The 27,351-nt window shown below is 40.7% G+C and overlaps 2 protein-coding genes and 1 non-coding gene across 5 annotated transcripts; 2 read left to right on the forward strand and 1 right to left on the reverse strand.

Moving 5' to 3' along the window:
• Positions 1-546: 546 nt before the first annotated feature.
• Positions 547-8,870, reverse strand: mcm2 (minichromosome maintenance complex component 2). Its single transcript, XM_047584057.1, has 20 exons — positions 8,787-8,870; positions 7,651-7,847; positions 7,393-7,565; positions 7,175-7,305; positions 6,946-7,084; positions 6,456-6,553; positions 6,172-6,293; positions 5,695-5,902; positions 5,448-5,582; positions 4,930-5,121; positions 4,549-4,642; positions 4,376-4,454; positions 3,482-3,653; positions 3,275-3,401; positions 2,816-2,928; positions 2,398-2,562; positions 2,209-2,283; positions 1,898-2,080; positions 1,581-1,736; positions 547-1,193 (listed from the first exon to the last, which is right to left on the reverse strand). Exons 1-20 carry the CDS (start codon positions 8,790-8,792, stop codon positions 1,083-1,085), a joined length of 2,676 nt encoding a protein of 891 aa, XP_047440013.1. The 5' UTR covers positions 8,793-8,870; the 3' UTR covers positions 547-1,082.
• Positions 8,871-11,534: 2,664 nt separating this feature from the next.
• On the forward strand, positions 11,535-26,368 carry lmcd1 (LIM and cysteine-rich domains 1). 3 transcript variants are annotated; one of them, XM_047584231.1, is made up of 8 exons: positions 11,535-11,584; positions 11,673-11,865; positions 18,312-18,406; positions 19,158-19,413; positions 21,376-21,525; positions 22,149-22,394; positions 22,874-23,092; positions 24,389-26,368. In XM_047584231.1, the coding sequence occupies exons 2-8, from the start codon at positions 11,839-11,841 to the stop codon at positions 24,497-24,499; spliced, it is 1,104 nt and encodes a 367-aa protein (XP_047440187.1). In that variant the 5' UTR covers positions 11,535-11,584; positions 11,673-11,838; the 3' UTR covers positions 24,500-26,368. The 3 variants fall into 3 exon arrangements, with proteins under 3 accessions (XP_047440187.1, XP_047440188.1, XP_047440186.1); XM_047584232.1 differs by having other exon boundaries at positions 11,560-11,865; positions 22,877-23,092; XM_047584230.1 differs by having other exon boundaries at positions 11,567-11,865.
• On the forward strand, positions 17,956-18,027 carry trnat-ugu. Its single transcript has one exon. It is a non-coding gene; the product is annotated as a tRNA-Thr (tRNA).
• Positions 26,369-27,351: the final 983 nt, after the last annotated feature.

Raw genomic sequence — 27,351 nt, forward strand, 5'->3', positions numbered from 1 at the left:
AGTAAAACTGCAATACACCCATAAAAAAGCAACTACATCAAAATATATATATATATATATATTTAATGTACTCTGTTTCAGAGAGACCATTTAGTCTTGTATTTAGCTGTAAATCAATTCTCCCTAGTTTAAAGGCCACTGTTGCTCCACTTGAATTAGTGTTGTGTCGCCACTATAAACTCTGATACGTGAACAGGAAGTGATCAGACCACCAACCTCAGGCTCATTCACGCTTTTTACAACAGTCCAAGTCTTAAAAACAAGTTTTATTTTGTTGTGAATATATTTGTAACTGTCACACTTTGTTATTTAACCTTATGTGCAGAATATGTTCATAGTACCTCAGTCATTGTATTGCGCACTCGCCTGTAAATATTATATCTGTACCATGCCTCTTATATACCACATGTACTCACTGTGCATGAACATGTATAATGTCGATAAAGTTAAATCTAATCTCTTGCATGTTTATTAAGTTGTTTCAAATGAAACATGTATGATTTGATCCGTGAAGGACAAGAGAGCAACCAGGCAAACGACACACAATTAACAAATACTCTTTTAATATCAAAACTGAGCTACAATCCAACACGAAGAGAACAGTGGCAATCTGGCGAAACATTTCCAAGCTTCGGATACATTTACAAAACAAAGTGAAAGGCTTCATCATCCAAAATTTACGGTCTGGTGGAATAATGGACACACTTAAGTGAAACAATAAATCGTGTCTCTTCAACAACATGTACATTTATTTACAATCTGACACGGCGAGGAGAAGGATCTTTTTCTTTTTTTCTTTTAAATAAAATATTGTTTTCCCTTCCTTACAGTCACCACAAATACCAGAAATAATGGACTGGAAACACTGATCTGTGACTGTTTGTTTCTGCTGGTACTTTCATTCTTTTAAACCAGGTCTGTGCAGCGTTTCAAGTGCCAACAACATTTATGTTTGTGAAGAAATGGCAGAAGAAGAAAATCAACAGTTTAGACCCAAACATTGACAACGTCTCACCCTGAACGTGACAGTAGTTGTCTTCTGATAAGACAGTTCGTTATTTCAGGGCAGTAAGAGGAGGCTCTTAGAACTGCTGCAGGATCAGCTTCTTCTTGCCGTCGTGGCTGAACCTGTTGGAGCGGAAAAGGTCGCTGTCGTAGAAGGCCGACAGGTTGTGGATGTTGATCTGTCTCGCCTGGAGGAGGAATAGGAGAAGAATAAATTAGATCTCTGCATCATTTTCCCTCAGATGCCACAGGTTTTACATTGTGGGGGGGTCAAACTAATTTTAGGACTAAACTTTTCCCCGTTATGAAAACGGTAAGTGAACTATCCTTTTACAGAAAAAAAGTGTTGTGTAATGTCCACAACACTGACTAAAACAGTTCGACCCCTAGTGGACAAATTAGGAATAACAGTTACTTTTATTAAAAAATTACAGTCTATGTCTTCTGTACATTTTCTGTACATGACCTCTAATGTTGGAAGCACAAGGCTTTAATGTTGTATCTTAACATACTACTACTTGTACCGTGACGATTAGCAAATCATCATTTTATCTGGCACGTTTATTTATCCGTACCTTCTCGTGCAGATCCTTCTCGGGGATCTCGATGGTGTCGTTCTGGACTCCGTATCTGTTGCGCTGGTAGGCAACCTGCTCGGCCACCAGCTGCTTGAGGATGAAGAGCAGCAGCTCGTTGTTGTCCCTGCGGAAGGCCAGGTAGCGGGAAAACGTCTGGAGGGAAACGCAGAGACAAGAGGATGTTCATATGACGCTTATTAATCATTTTCAAATCCCTTCAACACTGAAGAAACACTAAAATCGTGATTCCTAAGCGGGTTCATCCTCGCTCACTGAGAATTAGGAGTTCGACGTTTTGGAGAACAGCAACACACCTTCCTCATGCTCCTCATGACGCTGAACTTCTGCGTGTCGATGAAGCTCTCCAGCATGACCCTGATGGCCATGTTGACGTCGTCCTCCACAACGTAGTCCCTCAGGTGGATCTTGGCGTGGGCCTCAGCCATGCGGATCATGGACTCGATATGACGAACCGTGATGGGGATGCTGCCTGTGGCCTGTCAGCGAAAAGAAAGCAGAGTTGGGGATTTGCAGGGTAATCACAGACCACAGGCGTCACTACTAAACTCCTCAAACTTCTTCAACGACAGTTGAATTACTTCAACAAGCTGTTGAGGAGGCTCACCATTGATTCTTTGCGCAGGTCACTGTAGATGCGAGCCACCTTATCCTGGTCCATCTGGTTCAGTTTGGGGTGGATCTGCAGACGAGATGAACACATTTCATTACTCTAACGTGAATCGATGCCTCTAAAAATGATTTATTGAACTATTGTTCTTTCTAGCTACGCAAAAATAAAGTCCTGAGTTCGTACCCGCTCCTTAGCGTAGATGATGTACTTCCTCAGGAGGTCCTGGGGAATTGGCGGCACGTCGGACGTGTTGGGCAGAACCAACTCCTCTAAGGCCACGCCCCCTTCCTTGCTGCTGGGGTGATGCTTGATGTGTGAGCCGACCACGAAGCGCGCCAACATCTCATCCTGGTTGTAAAGAGAAAATTCACAAATCACAGAGGATCAGGACCAGTCTGAATGCACACTTCTAAGAAAACGTGACCATCCTGCTTTTATCAAATCACCACTTTATTTATATAGCACTCATTACTCATCTACTCGATATGTAGAATAGTGTATGTAGTGGCATAAGTGTGGAGCTGGTACTGGTCAGAGTGACAGATAGCAGCACAGTGACATTAACACCGTTCACTCCTGCAGCCGGACGCTAACTGCATACCTGCACGGGGTCGACGGTGTCACGCACAACACACAACACGTCAAAACGAGACACGATGGGCTCCGTCAGGTCCACGTTCTCGGCGAAGGTCAGGGAAGGGTCGTACCTGCCGCCTGTGAGGAAATGACAGATGAAGCCTTTGCGGGAGCTCAGAGGCAAACACGAAAGAACAAAGACGGTATATGCAACACGGTGCAATGCAAAAACCTGATCTGTGTGCTTAGAAATCAGCATTTACAGTATAAAAACAGACCAATATTCCAACGTTACACTGTTCTACATCTGGCTAAAAATCTTCTAGGAGTCCAAGGTGCTTGAAAAGTTTCTAACCCCAAACTTCTACCCACAGGCTGAAGGTACAGAAGTGTGAAATCCAGAACTTCTAGACTAAAGAACTGAAGTTTCTAATCACGAACTACCTCAACCGTACTGGACAAATAACACTGAACTTTGACACACCGATGGGGTTGGAGGCGGCGATGACGGTGCACCTGGCCTGCAGCGAGGTGACGATGCCGGCTTTAGAGATGGAGATGCTCTGCTGCTCCATGGCCTCGTGGATACTCGTCCTGTCTGCATCGTTCATCTGAGGGAGACACAAGTCCGGTTACATACATACATTCATACATAGAGGGCGTTCGTGGATCCACTTGGGTTTCCTCTCACCTTGTCGAACTCGTCGATCAGACAGACTCCTCGGTCGGCGAGCACCAGCGCTCCGGCCTCCAGCGTCCACTCGCGGCTCACGGGATGTCTCTGAACGTAAGCGGTCAAACCGACAGCAGAGGCCCCCTGACCTGTGGTGAACACGGCGCGGCTCGCCACCTTCTCCGCATACCTGCAGGTAAGTTATTTATTTTTAAATCTCTTCAAACAGGACTTTATTCTGCAGCACTTGAATTACACAAAGCAACTGTAGAGTTTCTTGAAGACATTTAATCCAAGTCTTCGGTTCTAACAGACTTGAGGAGAGTTAGAAAGGACAAATTTGTGGGTGTTCATCAGACACTCAGTTGACTTGTATCTGTTAATGACTAAATACTTAGTATAATGTCCACAGATGCCATCCAGTACATGAAGACAGTGAGCAGAGGCCTTAAAGAAGAACTGGTCACCGATTAAATACCCCAGGTATTGAAAAGTAGAAACTACCTCAATCTGGTGACTATTTTTTGTTTGTTTTCTTAACTTTATTGAACTTTAAGTGGTTAAAAACATAAATTTTATTCTATCAATATCAAGTGTTAGTTGCAACTGACAAAGATGTTCTTGTACTCTATCAAATGCATGTTTAAGATAAGCCTAAGTAGTGGTTGGTGTGATGCAATAAACAGTATCGTCAACTATATAATGTAAATGTCAGTGGTCCCAGAAGTGAACCTTGTGGGACCCCCTTATGAACTTGTGCTATAACTCAATAACACCCTCTAACTGTACAGGCTTTTGGATGCATCATGACCTAGATGAACGTGAGCCTCCACAGATACATGAAGCAAAGTTCAAGCATGTTTAAAATATCTAAGAAGAGTTAAAGCACAACTTAATTAACTTGACACGTACTTGAGGAACTGGGACTTGGCGGTTCCCGGGTCTCCACACAGAAGCACGTTAATGTCCCCACGCACCTTGTGTTTCCCACCTGGAGGAGAGAGTGGGGGAGTTTGTGAACCAGTGGGACGGCGACACACACACACACAGTTAATCCCTGGAGTTCACAGCTGAGAGTATTTTACCTGGATTCTTGGGTTCCCCTCCGAACAGCGACAGGGCCAGGGCTCTCTTGATGTCTTCGTGACCGTAGATAGAGGGGGCCATGCTGGCAAAGATCTGTAAACGTGAGAGTTATCAGAAGATGAAGAAGATAAACATAACTGAACCACTGTTGATAGAGATGGATACAAATAAAAGCAAATTTCCATCTTTGTCTTGATTAAATCGGTTAACCAGTATTCAGTTCTCAGCATAAAAAAATTGGAGCATAAATGTCAACATCTAGTCGGGCTAAAAATGTTCCTTTGTCACCTTGATATTAAATATTTTCTGATCTCATTGTCAGAAGCTGATTGTTACGACTACCATTATTTTCTGACGTGTGTTTGTGCCCGACTCCTCACCCTCTCTCCGATGCGTTCGTCCTTCGACAGGGCGACGATGGCCTTGACGTCTTCGTCAGTGAGCTCGGCCACGGCGACGCCCTGGTCTCTGCGGGTGATATGATTGGCCAGGATCAACGTGGCGAACACGGGGAAGCCGTTAGCCATGTTCAGAGAGCCGTCGTAGTTGTTGTGGTAGATGCCCGTCAGTTCCTGAGAGAAGTTTAAACAGAATGTAAGTAAAATGAAATATTGCTCAGATGTTAGGATTGACACCTTCTACTCCTGGTCAGTCGTCATTTTTTCTTTATTTTTACTATATTTAGATATTAGAAATTACAGTACGCAATCATAATTTACTTCCCTCATATCCTACACTGCATCAACATCCACCTTTATGTTCCGGTGGCTACATTTATTAAAAAATGTAACTTCTAAGACTTCAATAACACTGCTGGGCATTTTGAGAAAATAGATCCTCGTCCCAGATGGCTTTATTCATGTCGGAAGACAAAGGCATTCAATTTCTTTTAACTCACAATCTCGTCTCCTGGCTTGCAGCTGTCCACCAGGTCAGCGAGCAGGATGGCGTCTTTAGATCGAGGGAGGCGACCAGCGGCCACCTTACCGGGACTTTCCTGGATGGTGATCCTCTGGTAGTTCTGGTACACCGTCTGCAGGAGGGAGAGCGCTGGTTAATTAACCCGATAGGTTAAGTTCAAATAACCGGACAGATCACGTGCGGCTATCGCCCAAAGCCGAGTTTCCCCTGTGAGCTCCTCTCACCTCCTCCATGTTGATCTCGAAGGGTCCCTGGGACTGACACTCGGGACAGGAGCCCGGCTTCACCTCCTGGTTCTGGGACTGGAAGAAGGGCCCCAGCACGAAGTTACACTTGTTACAGTTGTACTTGACCATGCCGAGCTGGGGGAGGACGCTGGTGCAGCTGCTCACCACGCCGCTGGTTCGGATCAGCTGGTTCAGGTGGAGCTGCCTGAGGAGGACAGAAGAAACATAATAAGCTACTTCTTGTAATATAATCAGTTAACTTCACCACCACACAGACAAACTGTAGAAAACTTGTCAATTAAATCAAGTCCTTTTGTTTCTTTATTTTTTTTCCACCTTGAAACTGCAACATTATTAACATGTAGGGCCATTAAAGCAGAAATCTTGTTAATGAGATTTGCTTATTTAGTAAACTGGCTTCTTTGCTTTCCATTTTTTGTAAAGACAAATACATTAAACAGTAAAAAGCATCACCTGAGCGATCGGATCTCCTCGACCAGCGGCAGGTTGCAGATTCGGACGTGGATCTCGTGGGCAATGCGGTCGTATTTCGGGTACATGGCGAGCACCACTTCTTTAGCCGCTTCGTCGAAAACCTGAATAACAGTTGTTAAGAACACACGCTGGTTGGTTTCGATCACGGCACAGAAATCTCATTTAATGAGCTGTTACATATTTCATGAGACAAAGGAGAAAACATGGTTCTTGGCTTAATCTCAAGACTTTAATAAGACACAGGATGAAAGAAGTAAATTCACCTTCAGCATCTCAGTGGGAGCCTCTGGCAGGAAGTAAGCCAGGACGTGTTCTCTGGCAGCGAGGTCTTCGTAGTTTACAACCAAACTCTCTTTATTCTCTGAAAGTACAGATTAGGACACAGGTTATCCTTTAACTCCCATAACTCAAGATGTCTGCCTGGACCTTTTTTGCTTATTTTGACAATAAAAATGTCCTGTGATGAAGTTTTGCCCATTTTTCCAGAAGACCTGGAACCAGTTAACATTTACTGCACGTATAATGAACGTATAATTACAAATAATAATAATAACAACCTTCCAGGAGAGGAGCTGGTGCAATTACCACAATGACATGATAATGGCAGTAAACTCAACTAGCTGGAACTGCTGGAAATTTTCTGATAGCACCAACTGTGCCATAACTGCAGTAATCCAAAGGATTTATGAAACCAGGAATCAGTTAATTGACCTAATTTTCTTACACGTTCACAGTTTATAAAGACGATGGTACCTTTGCACATGTCGCTGATCTTCTCCTTGAAGACGTTGTGGCCGTTCTCGTCCACGTGCGTGCGCAGGAAGTTCTTGAAGCGGTTGTAGATCTCCAGCCGAGGAGCCGCCATGGACACCCACTCCCTCACGGTGTGACCCTGCAGGACAGGAAGTCGTTACAAGAGAAAGTCCACCAGAAAGAGTCGGGCCCCGAAAAGCTCCAGGAGATCCGTAATTTCGCTACAAACCTTCATGTCCTCCAGGTTCTCGATGCTTTCAATCATTTCCTCCTCTTCTCCGTCTGCGAGGCCCTCGGCAGCACGCTCGGCCAGTCGCCTCCTCCGAGCGGCCGGACGCTCGTCATCCTCGTCTTCGCTGTCTGCGCATCAACAAAATGATAATTCAGCCACCGTAACAAGTCCACCCACCCAGATTGGCGCCATTAAATATTAAATCACCCCCTCACCGTAGAGCAGGCCTCTCCTCAGCCGTCCACTGACTCCTTGCTCCCTGTCCCTCCTCCTCATCGCCTCCTCGGCAGCAGCTCTGGCCCCGGGCGACAGCTCCGACAGGTCCTCGTCATCCAGGTCCAAGCCTTCGGCCTCGTATTGATCCAGTGCCGGGATGGCACGGTAATCCCTGAACAAGGAGCGAGAGAGAGAGTTGTCATCGGTATGGAGTCCTAAAACACAAAATTAACGCGTCAGCTGAAATCCAGCCTCACCTCTCCATCCCGTCCCCAATCAGCTCCTCTCCGTCTCCTTCCTCCTCCTCCTCATCTACAGGCAGCTGTCCGTCGCCCAGCAGCCCCTCCGACTCATCCTCAAAGGGAGGCAGGTCTCGCCCGGGGCTGGAGGTCAGGTCTCCTCTCCTGGAGGCTCGGCTGGGGCTGGTGGCCATGTGGAACGACTCGGAGGAATCCTGTCAAAAATAAATAAATAAATAAATAAAAAAATATTTTCTATTTCCAAAAAAGCATGTGGCTGCCACTAATATCACAGGTATTTCGGTGTACATCCGGCCTTTATAAATCTAGGTTATGTGCTTTATTTGTTTATGAAATTAGCTGAACTTCGCCATGTTTTTTTGTTTACAGAAGTATCATAAACAAGAGCGTTTCCTGTTAAATGAACCAGTGCTTCCCTCAAGTAACTTCGAGACATTTATTCAAGTGCAGTTTGCAAGTTTCCAGTCAAGACAACTGACTACTTGCTCCCTGTATTCATTGCAGCACTGTAAGAGTGTTAAATGCAGTTCTTTAAAACAAATAATGGAAGCAGCAAATCTTATTGCAAGAAGAAAATGATAACATATTTACTGATTTATTATGACCCGAGCATTTCTGAGCAGATTTCTTCTATAGATTTATCCAGTTTAGAGGGTTTCTAACATATAACCTATTTAATTAAGAGGAGCACTCATTACTGAGTAATAGCGGCAGTTATTTTATGTCGCTCAGATGTCATTTTATAAACTTTTTGAACATTTTGATCTCATCTTCACGTAAGAGTCCAGAAGTAGCTCATCAGCCACATGGCAGCTTAAGTCTCCTTATACGAGCAAAACAGATACGATCGGATCAATAATTCAAATGGTTTGCAGTAGAACATATTTCTGATTAAACACAGATTCAAATTCGAAAAACATTTTAAATACATATTTCGAACACAAAAAGACAGAAAGTTAACCCTCTCCATCATTGTTGTCATCGAGACAAAAGCCTGGACGTCATTTACAAAGAAAACCTCAAACTACGAAACTAAAATTTTTTCTTTTTATCAAACTTCCTCCTCTTCCTTCTGTAGATGAATTAAACACAGCAGTGAAGCTTTTACTCTGTTTTTAATGGATTCAACTCACCGCCATTGCTGCTCGTGTGTTCCTGTGTCTCTTCTGAAAGACTCTTCTCCTTCTGCTGCTTCCTGCCGACAGTCGCTTTTTCGCGCGAAATTACCACGTGACACTCAAAGCCCGCGAAAAATCATTAATATTCAATGACGTTCAGCCTTCTCATTGGTGAATTCGTTTGAAAGGGGTGGGTTCTTCTGGAAGGGTGCGTTCGGTTTGGTGTAGAAAATTCGTCCAGGCTCGTTCAGTCGCCTCCACCGTGTGTCAGCGGTGCACGCCGCAAGATGAAACAAACGCAACTTTTGTTTTAGCTTAGAGAAGGGGCGGGGTTTATGACGTGTTCGTTTTTTCCCGGGAATACTTAGGCTGCGTTCATTTTCTCTTTCTCTGCTCCCTCTTATCCTCACTAGACAGAGAGGAAAGTGTTTTCTACTTAGTCGCTACTCTTTATTGTTTTTTAGATGAAGAAGTCAAAGTTTAATATTTGAAAACAACCTTAGTTGAACCAATGTGCTGCACAAGCAGAACAAGAATAAGAAGGAAAACAAAAGGAATATCATAATTATTAGAAAAGATCAGTCAGCGGTGGTATGATGGTACCTGATTTACTTGACAAAACATTATGTACACTAGTGAAAGCAAATGCATTCTAGTATAACAACCCTGCTCTAAGTCTTAGCTTCATGATCGTTGTAATGTTCAGTTTATGTTGAAACAGTGTCAGAAAGGTGGTAATTCACCTGGATGATCGTTATGGAGGATTTAATTAAACTCTAAAGTCCTGTGTTATTTAGCCCAGCCCACTGACTACAATGGCAAAATAATGGGAACACGTATCAGTTTAATACAATACATTTGAATGCAACTGTAGATCACAGTCTGCACCATGAAAACTGTTGAATTGACAGCCCTCTAAAACAAATACTGAATAACGTCCATTAAGCTTTTAGATTTAATGCTGGACTGTTATGTTAGAATGGATTCATTTTCACTAGTGTACCTAATAAACTGGCAAGGGAGGGTATGTTTGTTTTAAATTTACTTGAATATCAGCTTAAGTGTAGAATATTTGGGTAAATATATGTCATTTGTGACCAACTACAAGAAACAGGCAGCATAATGTCTCCATGGATGCAGCGAGTCGCTGAATAACGTCGTCCTGGTGCTTCTGTGTTTGCATTTTGAAAATATAAGTACGGTGAATAGCCTGTTATTTGTTTGTTTTTTTGCAATGGAAAATTGAATATCTTGTCAACTATGATTTCTGCGGAGTTCGTCTTCCTGTGTGCTAATTAAGTTAGAGAGTTACACTGTATTCTTGTGCAGAAGTGTTCCCGTTAGTGTTGCAGTAAAGTCCTCTGTAATGATAATATTAATATTAAACTTTTAATTCTAAGGTTCCACTAAGGAGATAACAACACCCCTCTTGGGGGCATTACAGCAGGGGACAAGGTGGGAGTTCGCTATAAAGTAGAACCAGAAGCATAAAAAACATTTAGCATTTGGATTGTTCTGTTGTTTTAGGGTAAGTGCAGCTTCAGTCTTAATCCTGCAAAAGTTTGTTTTGATTTTACGATGACAACCTGGTAGTTTTAACAGTTATTAAAGGTAAATTACAAATGCATGTCAAACTAAATCCTATCCGGAGAGTGGCTACGTTAATGCTAAATATTAGTACTAATAGGTAGCTTGTAGCCTATTTTTACCTTTTGGTTGAAGTACTGAATAGAAAGGTTGAAACCAAAGCTGCTACAGCAAAGGAGGAGATGAGAGAGAGATTAGCAAATAAAAATGCTATCATGCTATCATGTTTTTACACCAACTGGTATCTAGTTATGAGGATAAAAGTTTAAATGAAGCAGAATAAGCTGCCGCAAACCTAAAACTTAATGTCCCCATATGAGGACGGGGGGTCTCAGGAGGTTAATAATATATATCTCACCTCTTTACTTCTCGATAAAAAGAGTCGATGCTTCTGCCTTATTACCTCCGCAGCAACCCCTCATACTGTTACTGGCAGCACGTCTGCCACTGCACACAACATGCTGCTTTTGCCCACCCACCCTTGCACGTTTCTTCTCTTGCTCTTTAATTTTATGTGCTGCTCTTTGCCCTCCTAATTGCCCCTCTGGGATAAATAAAGTTTTTTTTGTGATTCATTCATTTTGATACATTGGTCTAGATCCTTCTGAGTCACACTGAAATGCCGCAGAATGGGAAGAGGAGGAGGTACTTCTGATATTTCTATTGGTCGAGGAGTTTTTCAGGCTCACTCTGATTGGCCGGCGGGGTGTGAGCAGGGAATCCCTCAGTGCTCTCTCAGTCTTTGTCTCAGATTAAAAACACAAACAGTCCATTCAAGGCCTCGCTGCCCAAGTTGAGAGTCGGGGACCAGCCAGATCAGGGCTGAAGCAACAGTTCTGATCTGCAGTTCTGCAGCAAACAGCAGGGGTCAGAGGAACAGCACAGCTCCTGTCTGCTGGACCTTAAATCTCAGTACTGCCAGTCTGCTGATACATGGTCTCCAGCTGAAACATTGCAAGTACCTGCAACATTTAACAAATTTGGGTGAATCCACTGCCCAGCAGGCTGTGAAGCTCTGTGAGAAACAAAGAGTTGGGAAGCAAATCCGTTTCCCTTCGGCGGCGTGTTGGAACAAAATCAGGAGGTGAAGAAACCTGCTCAGTTCATGTTGCAGAGGGTGGAGAAGGGGAGCTGGCAACTGAACAAATCAAGGGGGGAAGAGGGGGGAAAAAGGAGAAAAGGAAGGAAAACATAGACGGAGTTGACGGCGGCTGCAGGCGAGAAAGGTGAGTCTCAGTGGAAAGAATAAAAAACAAGTGGGGAGGAAAGAAAGACTGGAGACGTATAGAAGCGAGTTGGTGAAAGTCTAGACAGTTAAATTGCAGTGGGCAGCGGAGAGCCGGCAGCAGGAGCGACTGTGGGCGTGGAGAGAGGAAGTGCGGTCGACAGGAGGAGGAATTTAGTCTCATTGTTCTGGAAGAGCAGAGGCAGAGAGAGCCGAGGAGCCGAGGAGTCGACCCGCCGACAGACGCCGGACAACATGGACCTGAGCTCAGCCGTGGAGAAGGTAGGAACATCTGCATTTGTGCAACTCGTTCCAGATGTGGAGGTCAAGGGTCGAGAGGTCTTCTGGTCTAATATGATGAAGCATCTCCCGTTGGTGGAGGTCTGGAGAATAATTAGGAATAATTAGACTTTCCTGAGTTCAAGTGAACTTAATTTGCTTCTTATGTGTTTGAACAGACATTTTAAAATATCAGATTCAGTTCATAAGTCTGAAACGTTTTCCTTAAATCTCCCAGAAACATCAACATATCTTCACTAGAAGAAATAAGAATCAGTACTCTCAGTGTTAACGTTAATTTTACTCCACCTCATTCCTACAGCAGGTGCAAGAAGCAGTTAATTTAATGACAATTTCTCCTGCTCTTTGTGTTAGTTTATTGGTTTTATATTTATTTTGATTTGTTTATTGTTTTTTAGTCAGAGAGACTTCAAAAGTAGGAATTATGGTTTCTATATAGCATACAATGAAGTCATACGGTCATTTTATGAATGCAATTTCCAGATATTTGTCTATTATAACAGTGATACTGGACTCAAATAAGCTTCCGTTCGCTTTTATAACAATTACTCACTGAAAGCAAAAACGTTCTCTAACTTCCAGGTTGCACTTTTTCACCTCAGGCAGGTAACCACTGAAGAATATATATAAAAAAGACAAGATTTACTACAGTATAAATCTAACAAAAGAAGCAAATCTTTAAATTAAATATATTAAGTAAATATATACGATACAGAAAACAATGAAACTTCACTTTGATTGTCCCTCTCCAGTCCATTTGTGTACATGGTATAACAGTTGGACATCAGATATTATCGTGTTATTTATAATATTTAATCTTGTTTGCAGTTTGAGGTCCTGACAGGTGTTTTTTTTTTATTTGTTTTGTGCTGCAGTACCACAAACGGTCACTGGGAACAATTAGCAGCTTCATAATCCCGACACTAAATTCTAGTTGTTTTCCCAAACTAAACTCAGGACATTAGTTTGTTCCTTAAAAGATCATTTGGAGCACTCTCTAATTAACCTCTGTGAATAAGTGCTCTGACTCTGCTGCGCGGAATTTAAATCAGGCACAAGGGACTCGCAGGAAATGAGGCATGCATGTACCAGCCGTGATACGAGCGACGTCATCAGATCATGACTTAATTGTTTATGTCTTAAAGTATGAGGCGGTGATTCATCATTGTGTCTCAGCTTAGAGTAATTTTGAACGTAGTCATGCTCCTCCAACAAAAACCAGATCTATTAACTTTGTAGTAACTGACATTATTTTGTTTGGATTCAAATTTGTTAAACCACGTTCTTCTTAGGAGTCGTATTAATTCAAGTTAAAGTTGGCTTTATTCATTTCAATTTATTGAAAGAAGAAGAATGTCTAAATTAATTTCTTAAAATACCCCATGCAGTTCACTTCAAACAGGAGATTTCTAATTTTGTCAGGCTTTTGTCAGTTTCTCTGTCTCCTGCTCCTACTGCTCTGTCATTTAGCCTCTGACTGTCCGTCCAGAGGACACATCAATCTGAGACCGATAACCTGACAGATTGGTGTCACCTGTTCTGGGCTTGATCCCCATCTATATGCCCCCTGAGCTGGAAAAAGTGGCATCATCAGGATAGAAATAACCCTCAACCTCCACACACACACAATGGGTCGGTAGGGAGGCCCCTGTAACCAAATCACAAAACAAAGTTAAACAGCACTGCAGCTACCTACCCCAATTTCTATGAAGGGATACCAATTTTTTTGTCATATATGAAATTTTATGTTTTCATATGTAATAATAAAATAATAGGCAACTGTAAACCATTAGTATAAGCAAGCAATTAACCGTGCTTCTGAGAATGAGAAAGAATTTTGCATTAAACACAGTTCTTTAAAATCTTCACCGAAGAATAAGAAATGTGTTTTTTTCTGCAATGCCATAAAAAGCCACTGAGAATAATTGACAGCATCTTAATCCCACCTACTAATTTTTCTGTTTTCCCTAACACGGCATTAATGTTCTCAGTACCAGACCAGTTTGTTTTAAAAGGGTCTGCTTTCAGTAAACTTGAAGTAAACTCTAAATTCTTGAAAATACAGCCCATTTGTGGCGTTTCTGCTTTAAACAGAGAAGAACAACAGGAAATACAAAGGATGCCATGTGTCAAATCTCCCGGTTCTGATTCAGACTCAGAGCGGCGATTGCAGCGAGTCGAGCCGGACCCTGTGCGACCTCTAGCCCGTTATCGCGCGGCGTTTCCTGCACTTTCCTCTTGACATAGCCAACGTGTTTAGAATTACTCTGCGAGGCTCAGTCTGATCCACCTACGGCATACTCGCCTTATCTGCCTCCTAAATATAGAGCTGCCACACATTTCCCTCAGAAAGAGAGCGTTTTCTCGTTCATCATTTGCTGAAAGCTCTTATTTTGAGCTAATTATAATATGCCCCTCTTCAGTGTTGGTGGCTGTTTCTTCACTGTGAAAAATGGGAGGGGGGCAAGAACCTGCAGCTTAGAAATAAAGTAAATAAAGGAATAACATGAAATCCTTCACAGATGTGGATGTTTCTTCAAAGTTAGTAACATTTGTCTGTAGTTTAAAGTGAGATCATGGTTAACACGTGTCCACTTAGTGCCATAATAATAAACCCACGCTCCCTGTCAGTCAGTGTATTCCAGGGGGAAGTAATGAAGTTCTTCAGCTGTTTCTCTTCCAGCTGTCACCATTGTGACCTTTTCAACACCAGCCCATCAAACCTGTCTCTCTCTTCACACCTCTAAACACACTCATGCGTCTTCTGTCAAGTTGTAACGATGCTCTTCTCTCTTTTGTTGAGGTCTGGCAGGTCAGTGTGACTGACAATTAAGCCCATTAGTCACTTAAGGAATTAACGTAGCGCACATAAATCGGGTTTCAGGTGTCAAAGAAAATTCTGGGTGTTTTAGTTTCAGGCAAAGACAATGTTGGCTTTCGTTTTCAATATTTGTTTCAGAAATACACTTACTTTCTTGTTTAGAAATCATGGCATGTCTGAATACTTAATACGAAGCTACAGCAGCAGGAAGCCCAAGTCTGCCTTCCCGTACATCTGAAGATCTACTTAAGGGTACATCAAACCCACCATCAACGAAGGTCACCTGTGCCTGGACCAAAAAAGTTGGATTTCATCACACATTAAAGTACCAGCTGACACATAACTTTTATACCCTTGTAAAACAAAATAAGGCACCATGAATCTGCTGCAGAGTCGCCGTCATGGGCCCAACTAGCAGACTAGAGCACATGAAAAACTAATGTTCACAGACAGAACAGAACCATGGGTTTTGTGTGCCACAGGAAATTTTGTTTGTTGAATCAGTACAAAGCAGAGGTGAAAAAAAATGCAGTTTTATGAGGTACTTTTCAGTTTTCATTCTGAAACTTTAGTCTGTCATATAGGTACTTTCAGTTCCTTCTCAAGTTATAAAATAAATATTTCAAAGACCCAAATCTTAAAATTTAACATCTAGCTAGGATATGACTAGATTTAAACTTTCGAAATTAAAAAGTATTAATAAAAAATCAAATATTTGGTTTTCTGAGTCTAGCTGCTAGACAAGAAGCTGTCATTATGAAGTGGCTTAAACCAGACCTCTCTGGGTGACTGTAACAACATAATCATTGACATTTTCATAATGTAAACAATCACCTTCTCCCTGAAGTTGAAGTAAAGTAAACTTGAAATTTTCTTTATGGCAAAGCCACTCTATGCCTGTTTCAACATTGTGGAAAATGTTGAAAAGAAAGAAATATTTTTCTTAGGTTTTAAGTGCCAAGCTGCTCCTAGCTCCAGTCATGTGTAGCAGAGATTCAAGGAAGCTGCTGGTCCCACCCTTCTTTTGCTTTTACAATTCACAGATTAAACAAATATTATCTTTTGTGCTGGTATGTGGATCTGAACTGAAAAATGATCAAAGCTACCTAACTGTAACCTTATATTTAGTGTGCAGTAACGAGAGCAAGAGGCTGGTTTTCTCATCTAACTCTCAGTTGGAAAGAGTGAAAGAATGTATTTCCCAAACTGTCAACGTTGTCTTTATTTCAAACTTTGCGTCAGCTGATTTTATTTAGTCTTTTCCAGTCTCAATGTGACTTTCTTTACTCAAAACCATCAGTGCTGGAATCTGACAAATACGAAGAGAGGAGGCTGTTACCAAATTAGTTATAGTCACTATGTTTGTAAGAGTGTGTCTTTCTGTGTATTTTGAGCATATGACGTCTGAAAATGCCTCCCTTTAGAGAGATTGGTTTGTTAATACCTGGTGACGGATGGACATTTTGTTTTTCAGGCAGACAAAGACCAGCAGGTTGTTTCAGCAGGACAGTGGTCAGGTTTCCTGCCAGAGGCTTTAAAAACAGTCGGGCATTATCTCTGTTTAGCTGTGAGACACTTCGTACCAAACAGACGGTTCAAATTCAAAAGGTTAAATGTGGTTTAAGTGATGTCCCGCACATGACCCGAGTACACTAGCCAGAGTTCTGTCTGTATCATGACCAAATACAGGTCACCACACCACATGGTCAGTGCAATGTGTCTAAATAAACCGATTCTATGGCAAAACGGGCCCAAATCCACAGATGCACACAGGATGTAGCTAGCAACAAGTCTTAAATTACCTGATTTAGTGGACAAGCTGTGAAAAAAGAAGCTAAAGCTTATTCTCAGATTAACCCTGAACCTTAAACCCAAGTCTGAATCCTAAAGCAAACTGTGGTAGACAGTAAAGGTCGGCCATAGTGCTACTCAACACCAAATACCCAATACCTGGAGAAAAAAAAAATGATTGGACCACACCTGCCAGGACACAGTCAACCACTGTCTAAATTGACCTAGCTTAGCTGACTTCCTGGAAACAAACCCAAATCCTAACCTAAACATTATCCTAAAATTAACTCTAATCCCAAATCTGAACCCCAAAAAAGGCTTCTTAGAATTAAGCCAGAATACCCTCACTTTCTTTAAACGTTATCACATTAGAGACTGTCCTTTAACAAAACATTAAACTTATCACCACCGTTAACCTTTAGCATTCCTGACACTGAAAAAGCAACTTTGAAAAATACATTTACCAGACACCCAGTGCATGGTGTCACCTTGTCGTGACACACATCTACATCTGTTTGAATGGTTAGGGTTAAGGTTAGGATTTGTCAAGACAGTAATGGTGATGTCAATGGGTGGACCAATGAGATCATCCATCCTCAGTGTACGTGTATGTTATGTTTTCACTCCCTTACTCCCACACGGACTGAGAAATGTTCAAAACAACGATCCTTCTTTCTCATCCAACACTTCCCCACACACTGTCATTACTTTTTTGAGACTTTCATATTATTTTTTCATACACCACGTCTTCCCCATATTTGCTGTTATACCAGTATCTAATGTCCTTTGCTCCTATTTTTAACAGCAAAGTATTTTCTGGTGATCAAATCAAAATCCACATACCGGTACTTGTTTTTTCCAGGGCTTTCATTCAGTTCTGACAGCACTTATTGGCATAAGAGGTTGGGCAAAAGCTATATACAAAGCTACCATCATTAAAAAATCAGTTTGCAAGCTCTTTAATGAATGTTTTTCTGAGCTAAAGCTCACTTTGCAACAGCTCAGTTAGCTCAAGAGCTCAGTATGTCAGCAACATCCTCTAGCTTAGCCTGGTTATTTAGTCTGTTAGCAAGCTACTTAGTTTAGCTTGGTTGCTAATACAGCTCACTTAGATAGTGAAATTTTAGGTAGCTAAAATTCTCATTAAGGTGGGTCGAAAATCTCGCATCAACCCGCTATTTTAAGTATGAAACCAGTATTAATTAGCAACACATTTCCCCTAGTCTGTTTGCTAACAATTGTCTGAGCCTGCTAATTGCTCACTGTGGTAAAGAACTATGTCAGGGTGCAAGCTACTTTGTTTAGCCCTGGTGTTGACAGAATTCATGTTTTTTGGAGCCATTAATGATCAGACAGACAAAGATAATTTAATGCTGGTGTGATCAATAATCCCATTGGAAGTAATAAAACACAAAAATCAATAAGTGGAATTCTATACAAGTTATAATTTTGTTTTTGTGGGCGTGGTGGCCAAGTGGTAAGGCGTTGGTCTTGTAAACCAAAGATCATGGGTTCGATCCCCATCCATGCCTAACAGTTTGCTTGAATCTCTGTTGCCTTGTTTATAAAAACAGCTGTAAATCATGTATGCTACAGAGAGACACTTCCCAAAGAAGGATAAACATCCATACATATTAGTAACTATTTACTTGCATAATTTACCTGTATTTTCATCATATACTTGTTTAAATTTATGGTCTCACTCTTTGTTTGCTTATGATGTAGACACTTGAATGAGCTATAGGCTAAAACATAATCCATCCATCGTTAGTCACCATGTTGCTAACCCACACTACTTTCTTGTGTCTCCACTCAGATGTCTGTAAAGCAACGTGCAGGAGGAGAAAAAGGTGCAGTGAAGTGTCTTATATGTAAAGAGAGCTGCTCTGGATTTCAGCCACATTCTTGGAGGTACAGCTCCCCCTTTTTTCCACTTTTTTTTTATCTGCCTGAAAAACTAAACAAAAAGAAAAACAATGAAAGGAATGAAAGTTCCCCTGGTCTCCACCCTCTCTACTTTCTTTGATTCTCTGCTCTTTAAACAAATGTGTCAGCGGTTCCAGAATTGACTTAAGGTCAGACAGATGTGGGCTGCCGGATAGTGAAGAGTTTACAAGCTTAGAAAACACATGCACATTGTGAAAGGGTAGTTAGTTTGTTAGCTTAGCCTGGTTGCTAACAACTCTGAGTTAAAAAGCTTAGTTAGTCAGTTAGCAAGTTCGTTAGTTAGCTTAGCCTGGTACTAATAACTCACATAGTTAGCAACATCTTAGTTAGCTCTAGATCTCACTACGTTAGCAACATTATCACGTCAGCATCCTTTATCTTAGCCTGATTGCTAACAACACTGTGAGCTAAAGAGTTTACTTTGTCACTTTACTTTGTCAGTTATGATCAGTTAGCAAGCGCTTTAGCTTGGCCTTATCGTAGCATCTTCAAGTTTGTGTTCTATCAGCAAACTATCCGTGTTTGTAAAATGTAGAAATTTGCAGTGATAAGTACGTAAGTGGTGGTAACTAGTGTCTTCAGGCAAATTCAAACCACAATGATGCAACTTTACTTTGATTTCCAAACCAGTTTTCATACGCCCACTTAAGTAAAGAGTAGCCTAGTTAGGCAGTAAACAACCCATTCTGTCAACCATTGACTCTCCTCCCTCCAGGAAAGCCTGCATGACGTGCGGCTGCTGCATGGTCGACCACGCTCCTGGAAGCGACCTCGAGGATGACCAGCGAATGGGACGCCTGCTCGCAGACTCGCCGTACTGCCATTTGACAGCAAAGGTCAAAGGAGGTGGTGGCCTCCGCATGTACAAGAGAAACCGAATGATTGTGACAAATCCTGTGGTGTCACGCAAAGACCCAACCTTCAACACCACCACATACGACTGGGCCCCGGCCGGCCTCAACCAGAAACTGGTGAGCCAAGGTGTTACGTGACAAATTCCTGCTGTTTGTTATTCTAAACTGGAGATGTATCCAAAAAAAGAAAGATAACTGGACTTATAGGGTCTCGCCACTCACACAAGTAGCTTCCTCCAAAGAAGAGTAAAGAAAGACATCTATGTCAAACTGGAAAATCATTCACTGAACAGGAAAGTGAGATCTAATCTGCCAAAGAAGTTTCACCCCCATTCACATTTTGAGACTAGAACCTCAATCCTCAGTACATATGTGATAAATGCCTAAATATGCGATGGATGCAAATATAAATATATGTAAAACTAAATGTCATTTTTTTTTACCGTAAAGGGTTACCATTAGGCGTCAACCCTTTATTCACAGGTTTAGTTCAGTTTAGTTTAGTCTGGGTTATGCAGCCTTTACTTTAAACTATCTGGTTTCTATTAAATCAGACTCAAGTATGTCCAGACTTCACAGCCTGTAATTATAGTGATGACAGACATTACTGTGGCTGAACATGTAGAGACAGATCCAAATCCAGCGCTGTGACTGGTTTCCAGATGTTCCTCTAACAATCTTCAACAATGTGTTTGTTTCATCCATCACTTTTGTTTGCTTGCGTTTGCTTGTGCAACTCCAGACTGTTCGTCACTGCAGCGCAGGAATCTGACAACACTCTCATGTCTTACTGACAACACCTAGACGGTGTGACGATGATTCAAAACCTGCTTTCAACTGAGCTCAGGTTTTAGTTGTGGGAAATGTTTTCAAAATGAAACTTGATCTGCCGCACCGTGGACATTAACAGACAAATTCATAAATGGTCATATAAACGTCAACAGGCTGGAAACATCAGTCACATCACAAACAGCTGAGCAGAGATAAAATACCTCGGCAATGAAGTCGACTTTTTTAAAGCTGCGAGTGGAAACTGGTGAATCTCAGACTTGTTTTAAAGAGATTCTTTAAACACCTTTTTATATCTATATAGTAAATAATGAGTCAAAGATGATCAGACAGACAAATATAAAACACGCTTCCTGAACGAGATTCCTTTATTTGCCTTAGTGCTGTAGGTCAAATCAATATATAGAACTTTTAAGAACGTCAATTGTCATTGCTCACAAATTACAATCAAATTTTGTTTCGTTGTAACAGCTTCAGGTGTTTATAAATGCAATAAACCATCCGGTCCATTAACGTTTTAGCTTAATGAGTGGACAAGTAACTTAACACCATAATAATTTACAAATAGTAACAACTCCAAATGTTTCCCTTAGTTTTAGCGCAAATAAGTACATTATGGAAACATTTACCTTTAATGAACTACCTTTTTACAAAAGAATGTATGAAAAACATTCATTAAAAAGATGCAATTTGGGTCAGAGTGTCGTGCTATGTCCGCTACTCTGACTTAAATAGTGTGACTTTCAGTGGAAACAGGATAAATATCATTTATTTTTATTGGAAAATTACAGTTAATCTGCAAATTCAACCTGCGGAGCAGATTGGACCCTCTAGTGGTATAATTCTTTTAGGATAAACTTCGAACAGAAAAGAGATTTGCAATAACTTCATAGTGTTCTTCTTTTTGCAGCTATATAACACAGCCAAAAGTAAAACACTGCAGTTTTCTCCACCACATTACTTGGTAGAAATATGTGAAATTTTCTGATAATACATAAACTATATGGAAACTATTCATCTATTACTAACTATTCATAACTACACGTTCACATGTCATATTAAAACTTGTAAATATTGCAGATATTGCTTGCTACATTTGCATAAATATAGAAAAAGACAACACTGACAGCTGGGACTTGCCTGAATTTCCTTTGGAGGTGTTTTAAGGTCTAAGTAGATAATGCAGTGTGATTGAAGATGAAACATATTGGAAGTGAAGTATCCAAGAGTATGAATTTGTGCAAGTTACATCATCTGTTGTGAAACTAAAACTCAATCCGGTCCCTTTAGGCCATGCAGTACATGGAACTACTCCCAGAGAGTCAACGTCCGGTCTCTGGGACCCAAGGAGCGCTGGAGCGACGCAGGCAGCTCCTCAGCCAACTCCCTGATTATGATCAGGACCCCATGAAGTGTCAGAGCCTGGCCACAGAGGAGGAGGTAAACCATCCAGATGTACTACTTTTATATTATTACTTTTATATATGGATGTAAAACCATTACCAAAGGATGGATGCAGTTGGAGATGGATGTTTACGAGCATCAAGTCGTCATTAGAACATATTTTTTCAAGTCTTCACATTAACAAACTATAATTCTGGCAGGCCCTTCAGGTCATCCACATTATCCATTACACAAGTCATTTTTTCAACAACTGTTTACACACCAGAGACAGAAGTGTCCTCTGGTCCGATGAAACAAAAAGCTGAAGAATCAATTGTGCCTGGACCGGAGAAAGCCACGCTCATCGTGTTTACGAGGCTGCTGCATTTCATAAAATAGACTGCATCATAAGAAAGGGAGGTTATTTGAATTTACTGAAGCAACATCTCAAGACACCAGCCAAAAAGTTAAAGTGTGGTTGCAAACGGTCAACGACCCCAAGTATATCCCGAAGTTTTGGCAAAATAAAGTTTGCCAAAAGTTCTGGCAAAAAATTGAGGACGGAAGCTTCTTGCAAGAACTTATTGCAAGAAGCTTGAATGTTTGACCCAAGTGAAACTATTCAAAGGCAACACTACCAAACACTAAGTAAGTGTGACTTCTCCTACTTCTTCTTGTAGATTTCCACCATGCTGCTGTTTGTGAAGCAATACAAACAGGAGGTGCTGGGAGTGGGAGAAGTGGCTTTACCTGGTGAAGGTGACGCTCTGCAGGAAGCAGCCGTTCAGAGGACAGCAAAGGAGAGCAAGGATCGCGGCGACAAGAAGGACGCCGGCGAACACAAGGAACACAGCTTAACCAATAACAGCACCGCGTCCACTACCGCTTCCACAAATGGAACCGATGAGAACAAAAAGACGGAGCATGTAAGTAAAACAAGGTGCCTGACCCAGCTGAAGTTTAAAACACTTGAGAAAAACATGGTAGCGGCTGACGCTCTCAATGGGGCCTTTTGTTCTTCTCTTGGACTGTAAAAATGCCAGATAGCCTCGAGAAAAACATCAAATCAAAGAAAAAACACAAGACAGTCCAGTCCAGTTATTCTGGTTCAGCTATACCCTGTTAGAAGTGGAGATTTTCCCTTAGCTAAAAGTTTCCTACAATGCATACAGTCTTTTCTGCTCCTACATTTTGTTCTTAGAAAACATTTGATACCAAATGGGACAGCATTTTGATTGAGATGTTACATATTCCTGCCAGACTCTTCAGCTGAAACAACTGAAGTCTCTCCAGAGTGCCTCGCTATAATCTTTCTCCCTGCTTTTATTTAAACCGCGTGTCTCCTGGATCTAGAAACGCACATTTAGCTTTCGGGAATTTTGACTTTTCATGTTCTGTCCTCCAGCAGTGTGTCGGTTGCCATGGTGAGGTTGCCAAGGAGAGCCCAGCTGTTTATGCCGAGCGCGCAGGTTACCACGGCGCCCTGTGGCATCCCACTTGCTTTGTGTGCTCAGAGTGCGGCCAGGGTTTGGTAGACCTGGTCTACTTCTGGTCCAATCAGAAGCTGTACTGCGGGCGACACTACTGTCAGACGGTGTGGCCACGGTGCTCAGGCTGTGACGAGGTGAGACTTCAGTCCTTCACACTTCTTGTCTAACTTCTCACCGAGCCCATCGTCACGCCAAATTTTGATTTTGATTCATGACAAAATACCTGTTATACTAAAGAGATGCTAACAGCTGCTCAAAAGTGAGGCCACAGCATGTGGAGCTCCCCTGGTGGCTGGATGCAGTACAGGTCATAAAAGCCCTAGTGCTGTTTTATCTGATGATACGAAAACAGGAAATCAGTGACGTCCTGACTACTTCTCCATTAAGCCTGTCCTGTAGGAATGTGGCAGTAGGAAAATAAATATGTGCGTGCAGTGTGTAATCCAACATTTCTCTCTTCACAACATGATGCTGCTCATGTCCCTGTGATACTAGCATCTATTTGGACAATGGAAGGAAGTGGAGATGCGTCATCCCTTTTTCCTACAGCTTGTGTTGTCCTCCCTGACATTAGTTTTCCTGTCACAGAAGTTGGTTCACAACTTAAGTTGCAAATTAGTAGCAGCTTTTTAAGACATAAGACAACGTCTATTTAGACTTAGACTCAACTTTATTGATTCCTTTGGGATGACTCCCTCAGGGAAATTGTATTTCCAGAAATAAACAATGCACAATAAACGCTAAACTCTTAACAGAATAGCGGCGAATTATGTACAAAATATAATAAAAGACAGTATCAAATTTGAAATAATGAACAAAATATACAAGAATATACAGCACTCTGACAGTCAGTATACACAGTGTGAGCAAAGAATTTCAAGAATGCTAAAAAAATTGGAGTATTATATAACTGCTAGGCTCGGTGAACGTGGACATTCAGGTAGTTAATGATGATAGGCAGTGCAATCTGTAAGAAGGACAAAACAGGTCTCGGTTGTGAGTTATTGTTAACTCAGGCTGGTGTTGTTCAGCCTGATGACAGTGGGGATGAAGGAACCGTGGTAGTTCCTTCTTGCAAAGTATTAGCATGTATGGACAAGTGCAATTGTCAATGTCTAATTAATAAAAGTATCTTCCAGTTGCTATTTTATTTCTTTATGTTTCCTATTTTTTCAGTTATAAAACATGACCGTTGCATATATTTAAACGTCATATAATAGACTTTGTTAGGGCCCACACAGCCACTGCAGAAACATGGAAATCTATTAACTGCACAAAACCAGAGGTTGCAATTTTATATATTTTTATATATATTAGCTTTAATGAAATTTACAGAATACTGTAATATATCTCAGTCATGAGAATGTTTTTTCCAAATCTAATTTTTTCCTCACTTGTCTCCTTCCCCATTTCCTGTTGTCCTTCCTCAGCTGATCTTCTGCAAGTCTTTCCTCACAGCGAAAGATGGACGCACATGTCATCCTCATCATTACTGCTGCTGGAAGTGTGGGCAAAACCTGGATACGCCCTGTCAACACTGATGCCCGGGCACGAAATGCCACAGTCAACAAAATATGGTTTAAAAACAGAAGAAAGAAACAAAAAAAAACTGAATTAGGAGATAGTGAAGCAGCACCGAAGACAGAAAAGGTCAAACTATATCAATCATGTTCATTTTGACAGGTCGTTCAGCTTTCTTTACATAAAGCAAATTGAATAAGGGACAGCTAAATAATACGGGACAAGTAGAAAGTATTTAAATTGCATGCTCAGTTGACATATTAGTATTTTAACTGAGTCCTACAAAGACAAAGTGTCCAGCTGATTCACTGGTGTTTAAAATACTTTGGGCATTTAGCTGACACTGAAGTAATCAAAGACTTATTCAGTCGAGCCTACTGGTGTTTTGAGCCCGGAAGAAAATGTTTAGCTCATACAAAAGTGTTTAAAGTACTTAAAGGAGTATTTTGTTGATTTATGAGCACTTAAAGTACTGACAGTAACAGGAACCAGATGTTGTGGTTTCAGCCAGCGGCTTCATACAGAATCCCGGAGCTAAGAGTTTAACAAATAAGTATATAATTATAAAATGAGTGTATATGATCGAACTAGCTGAGTAAGATTAACGCAGAAATGCAGTTACTTGCTAGCTTACAAGTCCTTGTTAGTTTGGAAACTTAAAAAGGTCTTCAGCTGCAAGGGTTCATGCCAATACAGCAAACAACATCTGTTCAGGAATTGACTTTCCAGCTCAATAAGTAGATTCCTCCGGATTTATATTGTTTTATTCCAAAGTTTCTGTTTGATATACTTTGCATGCGTGTTGAACTTTCTTTGTTCATTTGAAAATAGCATGAATTTATATTCTCAACATTTGACGATGGTTTAGCAGCAAAGAGTCATGAAAATATTGAGACTTAAAAACAGGGTGGAGGACCGGAACACGACATGAAAACCTGATGTAGATTCATAGGTCTGTTTGATACTTGCATGATTTGTATTTTGAAGGGACGTACTTCAAAGCCCTTTTTATTTTTGAAGCATTTGGTGCCTTACAAGTTGTATTTTGCGCTAACAGATGAATCTATGTGCTTGTATAATGTCTGAAGCTTTTAGTGTCCTAACAGAATCTAGATTTTCTATAAGAAAATCCTATTTTTGTAATTCCACGGCAACAATGTGCCTTTTTCCCCCCAGTATTTTTTTGAAGAAAATTCCTGAAAATAATAAATTATTTTATGAAAATTACTTTTTTCCCCTCATTGCAGATTCTGTTAAAGAAAAGAATCCTGCCGAGGGGAAAATACTTTTTTGTGTTGCATGTTTTTCTTGTGTGTGTAAAGACATTGTTTTGCTTTCAGCTGAGATTTTTTCTTTTCTGGTTAAAATTAAATGCTTTAACTTAATAATAACACCAACATACTGAAGGAATATATCCCTTTACTGTATGTCAGGACTGGGTCTTCGTAGGGTTTGTGCGTCACCATTTTTTCCAGACAGAAATATTTTTATAAGTTGCGTTAAACTTCAGAAAACTGGACGAGCAGAAAGTCGTATTTCTAATTAATTATTTATAACAGTGGGTTTTAATACCCATCACTGTCTGATTTAACTAAATGCTAATACTGTCTGTAATTGTCTTTTTATTCCTGTTATTATGTTTTGTTTCAGTAAAACTGCACATGCAGTAGCATAAACCTTTAACTCCTTTTATGAACTTGCTGCTGCTAAATGCTGCTTCATGCTAGTTGTTTTCCTTATAAAGTTGTGTTTCTGATTAAAGATTACATTTTTTTTTTTTTTTTAAAACTTTGTCAATAATTTAACTTTTACAGAGAGGTTCAAAGCTACAAATTCCTGAGTGTATGTTCTCAAGTCATAAATAAAATGTAGCCTGGAAGAAAAGGTAATTGTGTCTCTGAGTGAAATGATGAACATGTATTTGTGTAAACTACGTCACAAATCTACAGTAAAGTCATAGTAGCTATGCATATTAGATCGTTGTGTGTTTAAGTTGCTGAAAAGGAGTTAGCCAGAAATGAAATGTGTGCTAGACAGAAGCTAATTAGCCGTATGTTTGCACTAAGAGCTAAAACAGAGCTAATGTTTTCGATTGTCAATAGTTTATGCACTGTTTAGTGTGAACATCAACTAAATAAATGATAATTTGTTAAGATTCTGACCTCAGATTCAGCGGTAATGTTAAGATGATGTCATAAAACCATTAAAAGATGAACAAGATGAAGATGAACAGAAGCTAATTAGGTGTTAGCCTAGCTTTATCAGTTATTAGCTGTGCACTCGCGAAATACACCTGGAGGATGTGTGTGAAGAAATTAGATATAAATTATAAACTCAAACTTTCTAAAACGTCAATTGGAAACAACATGGAGGAAAAAAAAAATTAGCCTTACAGCTCATGGAGCTTGATGCTATCTTCAATATTTCTATTATTTGCTATTTATAGGGATTCCCATTTAAATTTAATGCGTTTTTGTTCTAGAAACATACAGTGACTCCTAAAACTGAAACACAGTGGGTGCTTTTTTTTTTTTTTTTTTTTTTAAATAGGACATATCATGCTGATGTGTTTTGATGTTTTTTTTTGCCTCAAAATGATCACAGGTAGTGGGAAGAGATTTATCTGCTTATTGATGGTTTGAATAAAGGCTACAGTTTGACAGACGACGCTGTCTTGTCATAACAGATTCTTTAGTATATGATTTATTTTAAAAAAGTAACAAACAAGTTAAATGATTAAATCAAACATGAAAAATCTGTCTACTTATTCTAAGTTCCAATATCTAGCTTTATATATTACTAATATTTAGCTTTAATAAGCACAAATACCTCATGGCATACACTTTTTCCTTTTAATTTTTTCCCTGGCTTT

The sequence above is a fragment of the Mugil cephalus genome, chromosome 4 (assembly GCF_022458985.1).
Source record: "Mugil cephalus isolate CIBA_MC_2020 chromosome 4, CIBA_Mcephalus_1.1, whole genome shotgun sequence".
Taxonomy (NCBI): domain Eukaryota; kingdom Metazoa; phylum Chordata; class Actinopteri; order Mugiliformes; family Mugilidae; genus Mugil; species Mugil cephalus.

Excerpts from the sequence above, each read along its gene's own strand:
- lmcd1 (XM_047584231.1), top strand. The coding sequence starts at position 11,839 with ATGGACCTGAGCTCAGCCGTGGAGAAG. Across the intron at positions 11,866-18,311 it reads TGAGCTCAGCCGTGGAGAAG|ATGTCTGTAAAGCAACGTGC; the intron begins GTAGGAACATCT and ends GTCTCCACTCAG. Across the intron at positions 23,093-24,388 it reads GGTGCTCAGGCTGTGACGAG|CTGATCTTCTGCAAGTCTTT; the intron begins GTGAGACTTCAG and ends GTCCTTCCTCAG.
- mcm2 (XM_047584057.1), bottom strand. Across the intron at positions 7,566-7,650 it reads ATTGGGGACGGGATGGAGAG|GGATTACCGTGCCATCCCGG; the intron begins GTGAGGCTGGAT and ends CTCCTTGTTCAG. Across the intron at positions 5,583-5,694 it reads TCGAGATCAACATGGAGGAG|ACGGTGTACCAGAACTACCA; the intron begins GTGAGAGGAGCT and ends TCCCTCCTGCAG.